The sequence below is a fragment of the Pipistrellus kuhlii genome, unplaced genomic scaffold, assembly GCF_014108245.1.
Source record: "Pipistrellus kuhlii isolate mPipKuh1 unplaced genomic scaffold, mPipKuh1.p scaffold_m20_p_15, whole genome shotgun sequence".
Lineage (NCBI taxonomy): Eukaryota > Metazoa > Chordata > Mammalia > Chiroptera > Vespertilionidae > Pipistrellus > Pipistrellus kuhlii.
This window is the reverse complement of record NW_023425460.1, coordinates 26,551,884-26,566,821: the sequence shown is the minus strand read 5'-3', so window position 1 is coordinate 26,566,821 and position 14,938 is coordinate 26,551,884. Positions and strand designations below refer to the sequence as shown.

The 14,938-nt window shown below is 45.7% G+C and overlaps 1 protein-coding gene across 7 annotated transcripts in view; it reads left to right on the top strand.

Moving 5' to 3' along the window:
* CPEB3 (cytoplasmic polyadenylation element binding protein 3) overlaps nucleotides 1–14,938 on the top strand; it is a 168,429-nt gene that overhangs the window by 135,270 nt on the left and 18,221 nt on the right. For 6 of the 7 annotated variants that reach the window (XM_045581902.1, XM_045581903.1, XM_036438552.2 and 3 more), the window contains 2 exons: nucleotides 2,868–2,982; nucleotides 12,824–13,005. In XM_045581902.1, coding sequence (XP_045437858.1) covers nucleotides 2,868–2,982; nucleotides 12,824–13,005 — 297 coding nt within the window. Of the gene's footprint in view, nucleotides 1–2,867; nucleotides 2,983–12,823; nucleotides 13,006–14,938 lie in introns of those variants that run through there. The other variant, XM_045581904.1, reaches the window with a different exon arrangement.

Genomic DNA, 14,938 nt, shown 5'->3' with positions numbered 1-14,938 from the left:
AAATAAATTTAAAAAAAGAAAACTTTTTAAAGGGAGTGATTTATTCAGTGTGTCACTGACTGCCTACATTGCCTGGTGGCCTGACACGGGTATGCCACCTGCCCGGCCCTGCAGACCCGGGTTTTGTGTGACCCATGGCACGCTGAAGAGCTGGGGGGTGGGGTGTGGGGGGCATTTTCCCCTTCATGAGCAAGTGCGGTCAGGTTTCTCCAGGAAGGAGAATCCGTTCTAGAGTCAGTGTCAGGCTCATTTACGGGAACCTTCGCCATTTCTAGTGACATCCGTGTATTTGTCCTCGGAGTGTTGAGGCTTTTCCTGCCCAGAGTGTAGCCTGCAATAGCCTGTTTGACAACACACACACACACACACACACACAGGAACCCCGTCTATGTAAAACCTGTGTTGCTCTGGTAAATGTATATCGAAATAGGACAGAATTCTAATTTTATCCATTCTCAAAACTAATTATTAAGGACACAAAGGTAATAATAATAAAATAAAAAGGTAAAAAAGCTCTTCTTTCATTTATGTTTCACCCCTTTCTACAAAATATTTGAGTCGAGCTTACAAAGTATGGCATTTAAAAAATAGAGAAACATGGGGGTGGAAAGTACATTAAAGGAGCAGAAAACATATTCAAAGAGTGAGTCCGAAAGAAAAAAAAAGACATGGCTATCAGGCCCTGAGAATAAGCCCCGGTGGTGGGGAACACGCCTTGTGTGAGAGAGGACCTGTATGTCAGAGACACCGGAGTATGAACGGAGCGCCTGGGTGCAGACGGGACCACAGGCTCGCCTGGGGCCTGGCATGCAGAGGGTTGAGGCCGGCCTGCGCGGGCATCGCTCTGACTTTGCAGCGGTGCGAGCTCCCAGGAGCTGCCTTGCGGTGTCAGCCGGGGGTGTGTGTGGGTTTTATGAACGGGGTTAATTGTTCCTGCCTCCCGAGACCTCCCCCTGTATTTTTACCTACGCCGTAACGCCAAGAATAGGGAAGCGGAATGGGTCGTGTGTGATGAAATGAGGTGAGGGCGGGAGGGGGGCAGTCAGGGAGCTCTGGGCGAGAAGGTGTGAGGCCCGCACAGCTCCAGGGCGGTGGTGACCTGGCGCTGGCACAGCAGACTGCGCTTTCTGTCCCCGGGGTGAATGAAGCCAGAGCAGTGTGGGTACTTACTGCACAGGAGTTGTTTGCATTGGTGAAGCAAAGTGATCCAGGATCACACTGAATTGCCGGAAAGGTATTGGAGGACAGGTCCTGAAGCCGCCTTAACTACGTTCTTAGGGATAAGACTAAACGGAGAGACGGCTCTGTGTAAAAAAAGATGCATCCTACTTTTGTTTTGTTTTGTTGGTGACATTAGAATTGTTGTTATTACAGTGTCTGGAAATTGAGTTTTAAATTGAAAATTAATAATGGGGGCTCATGAAGGCATTTTTTTTTTTTTTTTTTGGTTTTTATTTTTATTTTTTAAAATTTCCCCCCCAATGTGATATGGGTAGAGCAAGGCCTGTTCACAGAATTGCAAACGGGGGGAAATGGAGACTTTCTGGCTTCTGGCTGACAAGTGAAGGGAACAGGGTCATCAAAGGCCAAACGTTAGGTGGGGGTGGATTTTGTAACAATTATAAGGACTGCGTAGACTGTTCCTGAGCAGTGCCAGTTTTAGAGTTGACATTCAACGTGTTTCGAAAGTGTAATCGGCAGATTTTACTACCTTTCACACGGGAGAGTACTCCTAGACATAAGCCAAACCACGTAAGACTTGTTCTTATGCCTTTGGTTGCATTAACTGTTGATAGTCGAGCATCGGCGGGAACTGAAGAATTCTGTTGATGCTAAGGAAATGAAAATGCAGCCGTTTTGTGTCCTTGTCCTAATCTATGAGAGGGGAGGTGAGGCATGTTCCGTAAGGACACCCCGGTTTCTCTGCTTCTACACCTAGCCCTCCCCCTGGAACTCACAGGACTGGTCCTTTTTTCAGGCAGTGCCGAACTCACCTTTCAGTGTGGGAGGGCTTTTTGGTGCTTTTGTTCTAAGCTCTTCTTTGATAATTCAGTTATGGATGGAAAGGACTATATTTTAAGGTTCAAATTCTGATGCAATACCTTTTTTTTTTTTTTATCATTTGATAAAACAGTACAAACAATGGACAGGAAGTTGGTTTCCCAGCCAAGAGATGTAACAAATAGAAAGAACTACGTCACAAATGTTCCTTTTTTTCTACTCTGTGAATCCACTTCAGTTTCTAGGCTTGCCTTTATTTACCCGGGATTGTTTAGAAAAATCAGATAAATCCAAAGTAGGTAACTGCACTGTTTGATATTCCTGGTAATTCCATGCTAACTTGATGAGTGTTAATCCATGTGAAATCCTATTGCTGAGAAATCAATGTTTTAATTTTAGGGGGTGATGAGGATTTAAAAGCCAGACATACAGATAAGTTTTAGAAAAATATTTCTCATGTTTTCATCGCCTTCCTTCAGGCAAGCACTTACAAAGCTAAGTGCTGCACTGTGACAGGTTATACAGAGTTTGTCTTTTGCTGACATGGATCTGATCCAAAGCCCAGAATCTCTCTCTAAAAGACTGCTTTTTTTTTTTTTTCTTTTCTTTTAAAGCCACAGATGGGTTTTTTTGTGTGAAGGTTCCATGGTATATCTCTCGAGTGTTGAGTATAGTACCTACAAGGAGATTTCCCAGAGTTCCATGGAAAGGCACTGAATGCAGATTACATTACATAATAACTGGATTTTTGTTTGGGTTGTGTGTGCTGTAAAATGCACAAATCGGTGGGTTTGTCGTCAGTCACCTTATTCTCCTTTGGGGTTGATGGAAATGAAGTAAGGACCAAGTAAACGACTTTTTTTCAGGTGCAAATCCGACCGTGGAACCTAAGTGACAGTGACTTTGTAATGGATGGTTCTCAGCCTCTGGACCCCAGAAAAACTATCTTTGTTGGGGGAGTTCCACGACCCCTTCGAGCTGGTGAGTGGAAATAGTAAACACCACAACAACAACAACCAACAACAACAACAAAATCCCCAATGCATTAGTCTTCAATATTCCCGAGGTTTCCGGTCAGTCATACACAGTCTCAAAAAAAAAAAAAAAAAAGGCTCTCTTGTCTGTTTCGCTGAGCTGATGCTTTCAAAATTGAATGTTTCCTCCCAAAAATGTTCTATTTCCTGATGGTGCAAGAGTGAATTTCATTAAAATGTTATTTTGAAAGGATGAATTCTATTTAGTGCTTTCGTATGCAACCACATGGTTTAAAAATAGTACCAATGCATTTGGCAATGTGCCTTCTCATGCCAGTTAGCATTGTCATGGATGACAGAAAGAGAAGTTACCCATATGTGCCAGGCAGCCGAGTGCCCTCAGTGACAGTCACACCACTGCTGGAAAGTGTGCCCCTGAGTGTCAGAATGAGCTCCTTGCAAGTGAAACAGGTTCCTTTTTTTTTTTTTTTTTCCTTACGCAGCTTGAAAAATGAGTTATATATTCAGGCATCTTTATGATGACTTTTTATAAAGCTTCCCTATTTTATTTTTATTTTACTTTTTTATTTCCCCAATGATGCAATCATTGTTCCTGCTGGGATGGGGCATAATTGATTGGGGCAGTGGGAGGGATGCTGAGCTGATGACATGATATATATAAACCCACACACAAGTCTAATCAGTTGGGGATCAGTGCTATTGCCAGTGGAATATAACAAAATTACTTGCAGGAACTAAGTTTTTAAAATGTTTAAAATAATTGAGTGTGTGTTTTTAAAGGAAGATGAAAAGATAGGTTACTGTTGCCACCGTAGCTGCGAAAGCACATTATCTCTGTGCTATTTGTAAGCTGGTGGGCGTAGTCCGACCTAAAACAGAAACGAGAAAGCAGAGATCACCAAGGTCAAGTTGTGAGGGCCATTATGGAATGTAAAACGTTTCTACAGCTACTTGGCTCTGTGACTTTGATGGGTTCTTAATCCCGAACATCCCTCAACGTTTTTAATATGTTTATTTACATCTCAATTTCAACCCAGTCCTTTTTTGATCACGTTGGGCCTACATAAAAAAAGGTGTGCATTATTCCATTTTGAAGGATTTTAAAACATATTCATTGTGACTGTGGAGTTTGCAGTTTTGTGGTATTTCAGAAAGTCAGATCCCTTTGGGTCTCACTTTCATTTTCCTGGAAACTCTGTGAAGGGAAGAAAGCAAAGCAGCAGATACCCTTCCAGGACCTTCCAGGACCTGCCCTCCAAGAAGGAAGTCCTGGGAGGGCCCACTCCACCGGGAGCAGCACCAGGGGCGGTAGATGCAGCCGTTGTGTCTAAGCTGCAGATGCTTCGGAAAAGGAGATGTGGGTGGGGACATTGTGGAATATTCCTGGCTTTTTCCAACTGGCCTTACATTTAGGAGCGGAGTGAGAGAAAAATCCTCTCTGCTGTCTTTTAACAGTGTAAATGGTCATTCATATTATTAGTAGTCTAGCTATTCTTTTTGCACCTAACTGCGAGCACATATTCGTTTTAATATTCTAGCCCCTCTCTTTCCCCCCCCCCCCCCAGATTGGAATCTGAAGGGGGGAAAAAATCCGAAAGAAAAAGCCCCATAGTAATAAAAAATAACAGAACTGACTTTAGCCTCTTGTGTCTATTTTTAAGTCGCTGACACAATAGCTTATAAATTAAATTTCCTTTTTTATTATTCACCCTTTACTCTCTGTTTTAATCATTTGAAAGGATAGGTAAGAGCTTCTCTAAGATTTTCCCTTTATAACTCAGTTTTCACACTTTTCTAAGATCACACTGACACCACAGGGCAGGAAATCCAAGGTGCTAGGTTATATTCTTTCTTTTAACACTCTGTGTCTGCAAGATGTTGCAAATTCTAGGATTAGGCAAGAATTACATTTAATTTATCATCAGAGGCGGGATTTTGTGTTCCCCACCTAGATACTATCCCCTTTCTAAGTCTTTTTTAAGTTGTTTTTTTTAAGGTAAGCTAAAATTTGTGTCTTTATGTTTTATTTCTGCAGTTAATGTGGCTAGTAACCCACAGTCCCTTTCTCTGATGGAAGAGTCCATCCATGCCAGCACCTCCTTTAACTGTAGCTAAGTTATGGTTTCTGGATGGCTAAGTCATCTCTGTTGGCACCTTAGAATGGAATCTCGATCTTCACAGATTCCATCTGAGTTTCTGTCTATCCAAGACTTCCATATTGGATGCCATGCAATCTGAACAAAGAGATCTGACGTCTGCAGCTTTTGCTCATGTGCAGAGAATCGGGCTTCTTTGAAACACACTGAGCTCCGTGGGCTAGTGTGTGCCCTGGAAGAGAGGGCTGTTTTTGAAGGAATTTGTTTGACTTCACTAGGCCATGTTCAGCTGGACCGTGTTCTTGCTCAAGTGCAGTTCGCTTGAACAAGAATGTTTATTGAGCATTCCACTGTGTTGGTGACGCTGAGCGAGCGCAGGCCGTGCCAAACCAAATGAACATCTCTCTGTCCCGTGAACGGTCATCATCTGCAGAGCAGCTGATTTCAGGACAGAAGGCGAGAAATGTGTCCATAGAATGCTAAGAAACTCAATGAAGTGATGCTAAATTATGCCCTTTAACATAATGTTTCTCAAAGTTGGTTTTTAAATACTTCAGGCCATTTTTAAAAAATTTTATTTCCAGAGGGCATTGTGGTTATGGAATTTTGAAGAGTCTCAGACCTGTTTCAGATCCTCTGTGCAGGGTGACCCCGGATCAGAGATGGGTGACAGTATTCAGCAAGTGAAATTTTGGGTGTCCAGATTGATTTTTCACCTTATCCTGCACCAAAAATGGTCCTTTAACATGGAATGGAGACTAAAATGTTATCACTCAGGAATTATTCCTTTGGCTCTTGTGAAGCTATTTTATCTTGGATATTTCTCATAAGACAAGATCATTGTCACTAATAAATTAATACAGATAGTCCTTACCCCACTGGACAGAAATACACAAACCCTCCTAAAGAAACCAGGCACCCTGTTTTGAGCAGTATTAGCCTGAGTTTAGCTTTCTCTTCCTGGTCATTTAACAAACCTTCCTTTTTATAAATTCGTGTGTGTGTGTGTGTGTGTGTGTGTGTGTGTGTGTGTGTGGCGGGGGGGGGGGGGGGGGGGGAGGCTCACAGACCCAGATAAATGAAAATGGGAAAATATCAGTGGAAAAACCTAGATGCATTTACCCAAAGCTAGACTGCCTTTTGGTTTCTTTAGTCCAAGCAATACACATTCCTACCGTCTCCTCTCCCTCCCTCCGGTCCCTCCTTTGTTGGTGGCAAGCCAAGGACAGCTTGCCTGAAGTCTCCTGGTGTTTCTCAGCTCCTGTTCTCCTTCCACTCCCCCCTCTCCTCACCCCCAGGCCAGGGAAGGCTATAGGTAGACTCACCATGCCACCATGTGGCTGAAACGTACATCCTTTTCAGAGGGAGCACAGGGAAAGGGGTAGGTAGTCTGTCTGGTTCTCTACCTGGAAGTGCACAGCGTATTTTCACTTTCCGTTCCAGTAATGCAAGCAGCGGGTCTTCCTGAGTCTCCCTCAGTACGGAAATAGCCCTGTTTTGCATATCCCTATGGCCTTGGGGCCTCCCTAGAATATATCTCTCTGCTCTGAGAGGAAATAAGTGCCAGGCTTGGGGATTATGAAGAGGCTACCAGGGAAGAGGAGAGAATGAGGCATCTGGCACCTGTACATGCACCCCCCCGCCCCCCCCCCCCCCCACACACACACTTTATAAACGTGACTATTCTCTGACTCCAACTTCTTGGCTTAGATATCTCATTTGAATATCACCTCGGTGATCAAGCTTTGGGACCCAGCCCCTTCCAACTCTGGTCAGGCTCGAAAAGCCCTCCGTGCCCTCTGATTAGAGGCACGTGAGCTGTCCTTCTCCTTCATGACCTCCTCGTGACAGTGCCCCAGTCTGGGTCCTGCTCACAGCTCCATCTTCAGAGATCCCATCTGAGTCCTTGGGGCCGACCTACCATTTGCTCATCCTTCTTAGTCCTTTCCTAGCGATGGCTTTGATCATTCTTTCCTGTCTGATATTCTGTGATGAATCCTAACATTCCCTTCTCTGCCTTTTTCTCCCTCTGATGGTTGAGAGCATGGATTTTCTGTAAGGGGGTGGGGGGGATAACTAAGGTAGATATTCAGTGATCTGTTGCATCCATCTAAAGAACATACAGCCTGAAAGAGCACTTGTTTCGGACATTCTGTACAGGCATTCTGAGAGTTCACATGTATCAGGAGCCACCTTCTGATGTGCGACTCAGGAAGGAGGAGTGTTGTGACCCCGCTTTTGTTGTTGTTCCACGAAGTGGTAACAGGCAGAAATCATCTTACGTCATGTTTCTCAGTAGTAGGAGCTTTTTCTCTTACTGAGTCCCAAGTTCAGTACGAGTTGTCCCAGACAAACTCCAGATTTGACATACAGACTTGATGGACTGCATTGCCCTGAGGGTGAAGGGTTTTCCAATGTTAGTATGCATTTTGTTCTCTCTTCCCCACAGCTGTTGTCAAACTTTGCCATATCTGGGGGCAGGTTGAGTAACGTTAGCATAAAGCCAAAGTAAGTCTGGGAAGAATTGGCGCTTATGGAGCAAAAACTGAGCCAAGTTCATGTTAAGCAAAGATTTATGAGTAGAGGCCAGAACCCACCCCCAGACCAAACGGAACATTTGAGCCCCACTCTGTGCTCAGCGGTGTGTTCAGAGCGCTCATGGATGTTTAATCCTGTGATAACCCTGTGAAGAACTCATAGAGATAAGGAAGCAAGGTTCAGAAGGAGTGACCGGCCAAGGCCGCTATGATTGAAAAAGCCAAGACTCAAACTCAGATCTCCAGACAACAAGTTTGGGACTCTTTGCACAGCAGTTGAGCTTCTTTATCAAGCTGAGCTTTGAGATAGTGTCTCTGTAACAGTAGTAACAGTTACCTTGGTACCAGCTCAATTTAATCAAGTTGAACACTCTCTTTCTCTGACTTGGTTGGTTGTTCATATCACTTATTTGAAAATATTTCTAATTTCCCAACATCTGACGCAGAGTAAAAGCGTGTGAGCACATGTCCCCGTTTAAGATGAGTGAAGTGCCCTTGTGAACCAACATGGCAGTTGTAAACCCAGAAAATCCACCGTTAAGTTGGATTTTCCTTTCATTCTGAAGTCCAGACCTCCTCCTCCTCCTGAGGTGCTTTCTGCCTCTTTCCCCCCTGCTTTGTTCTTAGGGTCCAGAGAGAAGAAATGTGGCTTGTAGATTCACAATTTACAATCTGGAAGGATGAGTGTGTTGCTATTCCCCCTTGGGAATCCTCATTCCTGCTCTTCCACATTTGGTTCTCATAGTATCTGAGACTTAACCATTGCCTGATGGCTGGCTTTCCAATCCAACTAGAGGATAGGAACAGGACCCCGGGGTCGAATGAGGGAGTTGTCATGGTTTCCTCTCTGGTGAATTAAAGCCTCTTTCAGAACTCTGTGAAGAATCAGGAGCAAATCCAAGGAACCGTAATTGGAGTTCAGATTGAATGTCAGAGGCATAGTCACCACAGCTTGGAGGATCTCAGGGAGAGGCCCTCTGCTACATACAGCTGCAGTGTTCTTGCTTCCCTCTGATGTTGGCACAGTGAAGGTCATCACAAGAGCTGTGTGTGAGCGAGACCCACAGTTGTGTTGCTGTTATAATGGAGCAGGTCGTTATGGCGTGACTTGAGTGTCTCGGGAACACAGAGCTTCTCCAAAGTACAGCATGCCCTTGGATAGAGCTACCAGACCTGCTAATTTCCTGCCCCTGTGGTGACCAGACAGACCCTGTGAACACTTGTCTGGATAGGAAAGAGAACATAAAAAGTAGTTTGGAGATTCTTGGCTTCTTCATGGACTCTTGTCTATGCCTGCTGTCACCTCCATCTGTCTGAATCCCAGCCTCCACCTGTATACCTCACCTTCCTCAGGTTAAATGTAGATAATGTGATTCTGAGAGCCACAGTGTCCTTGGCCTCTGTAGAGGATGGTTGAGAATGAGGAGTCACTGTCACAGGCTTAGTAGGTGGTTTGCCTACACTCTCTAAGTACGTTGAACCTTTGATCCAAGGCTCACGTTTCATGAGCAGGGTTGAGATCACAAGACATCGATAAGCCCATGCAGGTTTTAGTTGACCTCTGCCACATCCTTTCTGCCTTTCTTCTACTTTTCTCTCCTCCCAAGTACTGGAGTCAGTAGCCCTCTTCTTGGTTCAGCTTGCCCCCATCAGAGGAAGGGAACTGATATGGGACTTCCCTATAGGAACTGACGATACTCACTATAAAGTAGCCTTTAAAACCCAGTCTCTAAAAGCAGTTGTACATTCTGACATGTATAGGTGAACTGGTGCTTGCTTTATGAAAAAATTATTTCAGGCTGAAAACTTAAAGGCCTTGAGGAAGGCTCGCTCTGCGTTTCTATTAGTCATCTGCTTAGTGGGCGAATTCAGTTACCCATTCCCCCTAAAGCTGTATTCACCAAGTGGTTATTTTTCTCAGTAATGTCACTTTAAGTGCTAACAGAGCTACTGAAATGACATATCTCTGTGGTGTGTGAGTGTCGCCCACAGGAAGTGTGCTCTTAGTGAAGACTTGCTAATGGAGTAAAAGACCAAATACAAACAACAGTTCTTTGATCATCATTATTTCTTTCTTCAGGGGTGTTCACAGTGTTAGATTTTTATTTATTATTTATTTATTTGTTTATTTATTTATTTATTGTCATTAAAAGAGAGATACGGGTAGCAAGAGAAATAGAAAATCTTCATATTCTTTTCCTCAAAAAGTTCTCTCTTTATTCACCTTGGTTGCTTCTAGCTTCTCAAGGAATTGCTCTTCCCTTACGTGAGACTTCACTGGCTCAAATGTCTGCAGACTTTTTGGTGGCCAAGAAAGTGACTGTGTGTAAGCAGCCTGTATGTGGAAATGATTTATTCATAATTCTCATAAAAGCATAGTGAGTGAGGGTTTCTGTTTCCTATCAAAAGTACCTAGCTGCCAGCCACGTAAGCCATGACCCCATCTTTGGCACATGAAGATGATTTCCCAGCAGCTAGATCTGCGAAGCAGTGGAAAGCGTCTGCTCTTGGAAGGAGCCTTCTCTGGCACCTGGGAGCCCCCCAGGATTCCTTCGGAGGCCACTGTGCTGCAGAAGAAGCTGTGGCTGAGGAACGCGCCTCGTCAGCTGGAGCTGCAGGCATACAGCCAGTGCCCCTTCTTTCTCAATCAGACCCTTTCTCGAGTGCTTCCGAATGGTGGAAGGCAAGTGCCATTCGGTCCTTGCAACATTCATCTCCTGGTCATCCACCAGGCTGAGGGGGTGTCTACTATCTTGTTCCATTCCAGAGGAAGCCAGGTCTTTGGGGAAATTTGTGTTTCATTTCCAGGCCCTGAGGTTACTTATTTTTACTAATCCCATTGGACCAGAAAGGGAAGTTCATGAATGGCTACAATGAATGAATCCTACCTTCAGTTTCTTGGCGTGTCTGTAACTGGAATAACATTAGTGAGGTAAGGAGGCCCTCCAGCCATCAGAGGTTGTTGGAATGAAGTGTAAGGACCCACTGAACCCTGGCATTCAGAGTATGTGCCCCATCATTATGGCATTGTTTGACTGTAGTCAGGGTCTATAATACTTGAGTGCCAGTCAGCAGGGTTCCCTTGGCTGGCATGACTCGATCGTTCTGATCATAATGGGGTCATTGGGATGGCTTTCTCCACTAAGCACATATTCTTGGACTTAGTGATTGCTAGCTTTTTTCCTCACCTTTTGAAAATTACCTGTTGGTTGTAGGTCACTCTTCCTATTAAAAATGGGCACTTAGGAAAGTCATCCATATTAGGCACTCTAGAATGGGAAGAAATTTTGAAGTTAAGAAAAAAGGCCCGTTTGGTGTGTCTTAGTGGTTGAGCATCAACCTACAGACCAGGAGGTCATGGTTCGATTCCCTGTTAGGCCTTATTCCCAGGTTGCAGGCTCCATTCCCACTGTGGGCTATGCAGAGGCAGCCAATCAATGATTGTCTTTCATCATTGATGTTTCTACATCTCTCTTCCTCTCCCTTCCTCTCTGAAATCAACAAAAATATGTTTAAAAAGGAAGAAAAAAGACAGCCTTTCTGTCATGGCGACATGGCAGCTTCATAGCACAGGAGCCCGGTAGTGCTTGGCTTTCCTTCTGCTTGTAGAGCCGGGGGGGGGGGGGGGGGGGGGGGTGGTTCTTGTGCCTTTCAGCCCCGATGCCCGCTACAGATTTCTTCCTCTGACCCCCCCCTCCCCCCGGGTGGTGCTGTTTCCTTCTCTCAGATCCTGATTCCCACGGGGCTCTGCGCTGTGACGGGCTTTGCCCCCTGGCGGTGGCCCCGGTCGCCATCTTTCCTCACTGCATCTCTTCCAAACACCACCCGTCAGCGTTTGAGGTTGCTTAGTGATTACTAGCTTTTTTCCTCACCTTCTGAAAATTACCTGTTTTTTGTAGGTCACTCTTCCTATTAAAAATGGGCACTTAGGAAAGTCATCCATATTAGGCACTCTAGAATGGGAAGAAATTTTGAAGTTAAGAAAAAAGGCCCGTTTGGTGTGTCTTAGTGGTTGAGCATCAACCTACAGACCAGGAGGTCATGGTTCAATTCCCGGTTAGGCCTTATTCCCAGGTTGCCTCATTCCCCAGGGTGAGGGCTAAGTCTTTTGGACTTAAACTCTGTGAGTGGCCTGAAAGGAATGGTCGTGCCTGGAGGAGGTGCTGTCTAGTATCAAGTAAACAATTACCTTCAGGCAGTTTGGGTCCAGGTAAGTAAGTGCTACATTTCTCTCCATGGTGCCTTTTTGGTGAGGATAATTTTAGAATATCACACCTTTAGATATCCTTATATTTGTATATCTTAAATATGCAAATATAAGGATATCTATAGAAGAAATGTGACAAGGCCTGCAGACTAAACCCCTGGATTTTTAGCAGGTGCAGGATGGGTATGTTTTATATTTGTATATCTTAAATATGCAAATATAAAGATATCTATAGGAGAAATGTGACAAGACCTGCAGACTAAACCCCAGGATTTTTTGCAGGTGTAGGATGGGTATGTTTTTACTGCCCCTGTAGCACGCTGTAAGTGCTCAGTAAACGTTCATTGCTGCTGCTATCATTACTCGTATTACTAAGAATTTCCTGTGAGAGGCTAGTGTGGAGGTTTCTCCGCTGGGATAAAATACACTTTGAGTGTCATTTTTTTCAGGGGTGGAGATCTGTTACTGTCAGGCTGTAAACACAGTGCCTCTAGCTAAAATGATGACTTAATTCTCCCTACAGTTTAATGGTAACCGTAGCAGTGTAACTTCAGTAATTGCTTTTGGTCTCAGAGGTCAGTATAAGTAGGGCTGGCTCTTAATAACTGGTTAGGGCACCTCGAACTGCTTTGCCTACCCAGGGCCCACTCCAGTAGACTACGCAGTTAGAAGTTAGAACAAGAGGATTACTGATAACAGCATCCCTTCAGCACTGTTGCTGGAGTTCTGATTATGCAAATTCGTGTGTGTGTGTGTGTGTGTGTGAAAATTATTTTATTTATTTTATTTTTTTATTTTCAAGTAGCTTATGAGGATCTCCTCCCCTACTTGAAGTTGTAAGACTGATGTGGACACTCCTCACGATACTTCACATGGGTTTCCTGTTCCTTAGTTAACACTGCATGATTCTCAAGTAGTTCCTCCTGCTCCTCCTGCTCAGGAGTTCCTTCTAAGCACTCATACAGAATCGTGTTCATTTTCTTGCAGTTGAACTGGCAATGATCATGGACCGTTTGTACGGTGGCGTCTGCTATGCTGGCATCGACACGGACCCGGAGCTGAAGTACCCCAAAGGTGCTGGCCGCGTGGCGTTCTCCAACCAGCAGAGCTACATCGCCGCCATCAGCGCCCGCTTTGTGCAGCTCCAGCACAACGACATTGACAAACGGGTAAGCAGCCGCCCCAGGAGAGAGATGAAGTCTGCTCTCCGGGCGCCTGGGGGGAGAAGCACCTCTGCCTCGCCTGGGAGCGGCCCACGGCCCGCGGAGGCTGCCTGAAAGGGAGCGCCCTCGGTATTGAAGGTGTTAACGAAGCCTCTGCCTTGCTCTCCCCGGGGCGATGTCACACTGATGAAAATAACCCCGCAGAATTTAGCTCCCAGTGCTGTGCCAAAGATGATGCAGTCACAAAGCGTGAGAGCTGGTGACCTGCTGGCCCCTATGGTGTTCTTACAACAAGCAAACCTGAACTGACTTTCAGTGCTGAATCACAAAATGTCGATCTTGCAGTTTCTCTCGAACCAAGTAGCTGCCGTCCTCTCCAGTGCCCCCTGCACCTCCCCGAGCTCTGCTGCTCAGACCATACACACAGACACACACACACGCACACACACGCACACACACGCACGCACACGCACGCACGCACATGCACGCACACGCACGCACACACATGCACACATGCACGCACACATGCACACACGCACACGCACGCACGCACGCACACGCACGCACTACCTACCCTGTTCCTTGGCACTCCCTGCCTGGCCACGGGAGGCATTCGGATTTTCTTCTGATCTGAAGAGGGGACCCGAGGTAGATTGGAAGAGCTGGTGTGCTCAGAGGTTTTGTGGACAGGTCTAGCTTCAAATCCCTTACATCCCAGCTCTGTCATTCTTTGGAAGCTCCAGGGAATGGACGGTGGTGGGTGTGACTCTGGGGCCTGGGCTAACAGAGTAAATGAGCGGGCAGGAGAACATTCCTATGCGATGGCACGGTGCTTGTTAATGCTCCCAGCAAAGGCGGTCCTCGGGGGACACACTGAGCCGGCAGAGAAGGCAGTCAACGTGTTCTGTGATGAAATTTCACCTGTCCTAACTTTTGGCCAATTTTACATAGCAGACTTACGTTTCTTACAGGGTGAAAATTTCAATGGGTGATGGATTTTTAAATATTTAGCAAGATTATATTTTCAGCCTTGTACAAGCCAGTGCTTTAAAAAAAAAAAAAATCAATTTGCTACATCACTGAGCTCCTTAAAAGTAAATAGTGGTGGTGTGTTTTTTAATTAAGACGAATCAAAGAACTATTTAAGAATTTTGAAACACCTCAAACCCACAGATTCCGATGCATTTAACCCTCTGCTGCACCAGTTGCTGGTGAACCCAAGCAAATTACTGAATGCCAGGAGCAAACTTCTGAATCCTGTGATAGCTGTGATTAGGTCCCCGAGAAGGGGGCAGACTCTTGGCCGTGGTGTGCCCGGACATGGAAGCCCTGGCAGGGGGAGGGGCTTGTGCTGGTGGGTTCCTTACAGAGCTGCCATGATCTGGACTCTGCCACCTGTGCCCGGGGGCCTGGGGTGGCACTGGGGAAATGTCCAGAATCGTCGTCTCCCCAGTTGGTCCTTAGCCCGTCCCACTTCATCCTGTACATACAAACCAGAGTGACCTTGTGAAGTCACCTGAGAAGCATGTCTTCCCTCCTCAGGCCTTTTGATTCTGTCCCACTGCCCTCGGGACAAAGCTGAGCGTTCTCACCTGCCATGGACTACAGTCTTCTGCTGCCTGAGCTCTCTCTTCCGTGGCTGCAGCCAGTCACAACTGGCCTTTTCCCTCTCTTTCTCGGGGTTAATACAGATGCTGTTTCCTCTGCCTGCCTAATTAGCATAACTTTTCCTTATCCTTGGCCGAGGCGTCACGGTAATATTTTTCATGGCGCTTGTTTCTCTCCCCCATAGATCACTGTCCTGGTGCCAGCTGCCACCCTTTGTGGCACCGAAGCACCTCTGCGATGGAGCACCGCTTACCATTAGACCACACAGTCCCCACGGCCAGTGACTGGCTGTCTTTCATGTCAGTTACTGACCCGTAATACTTGGGACCGG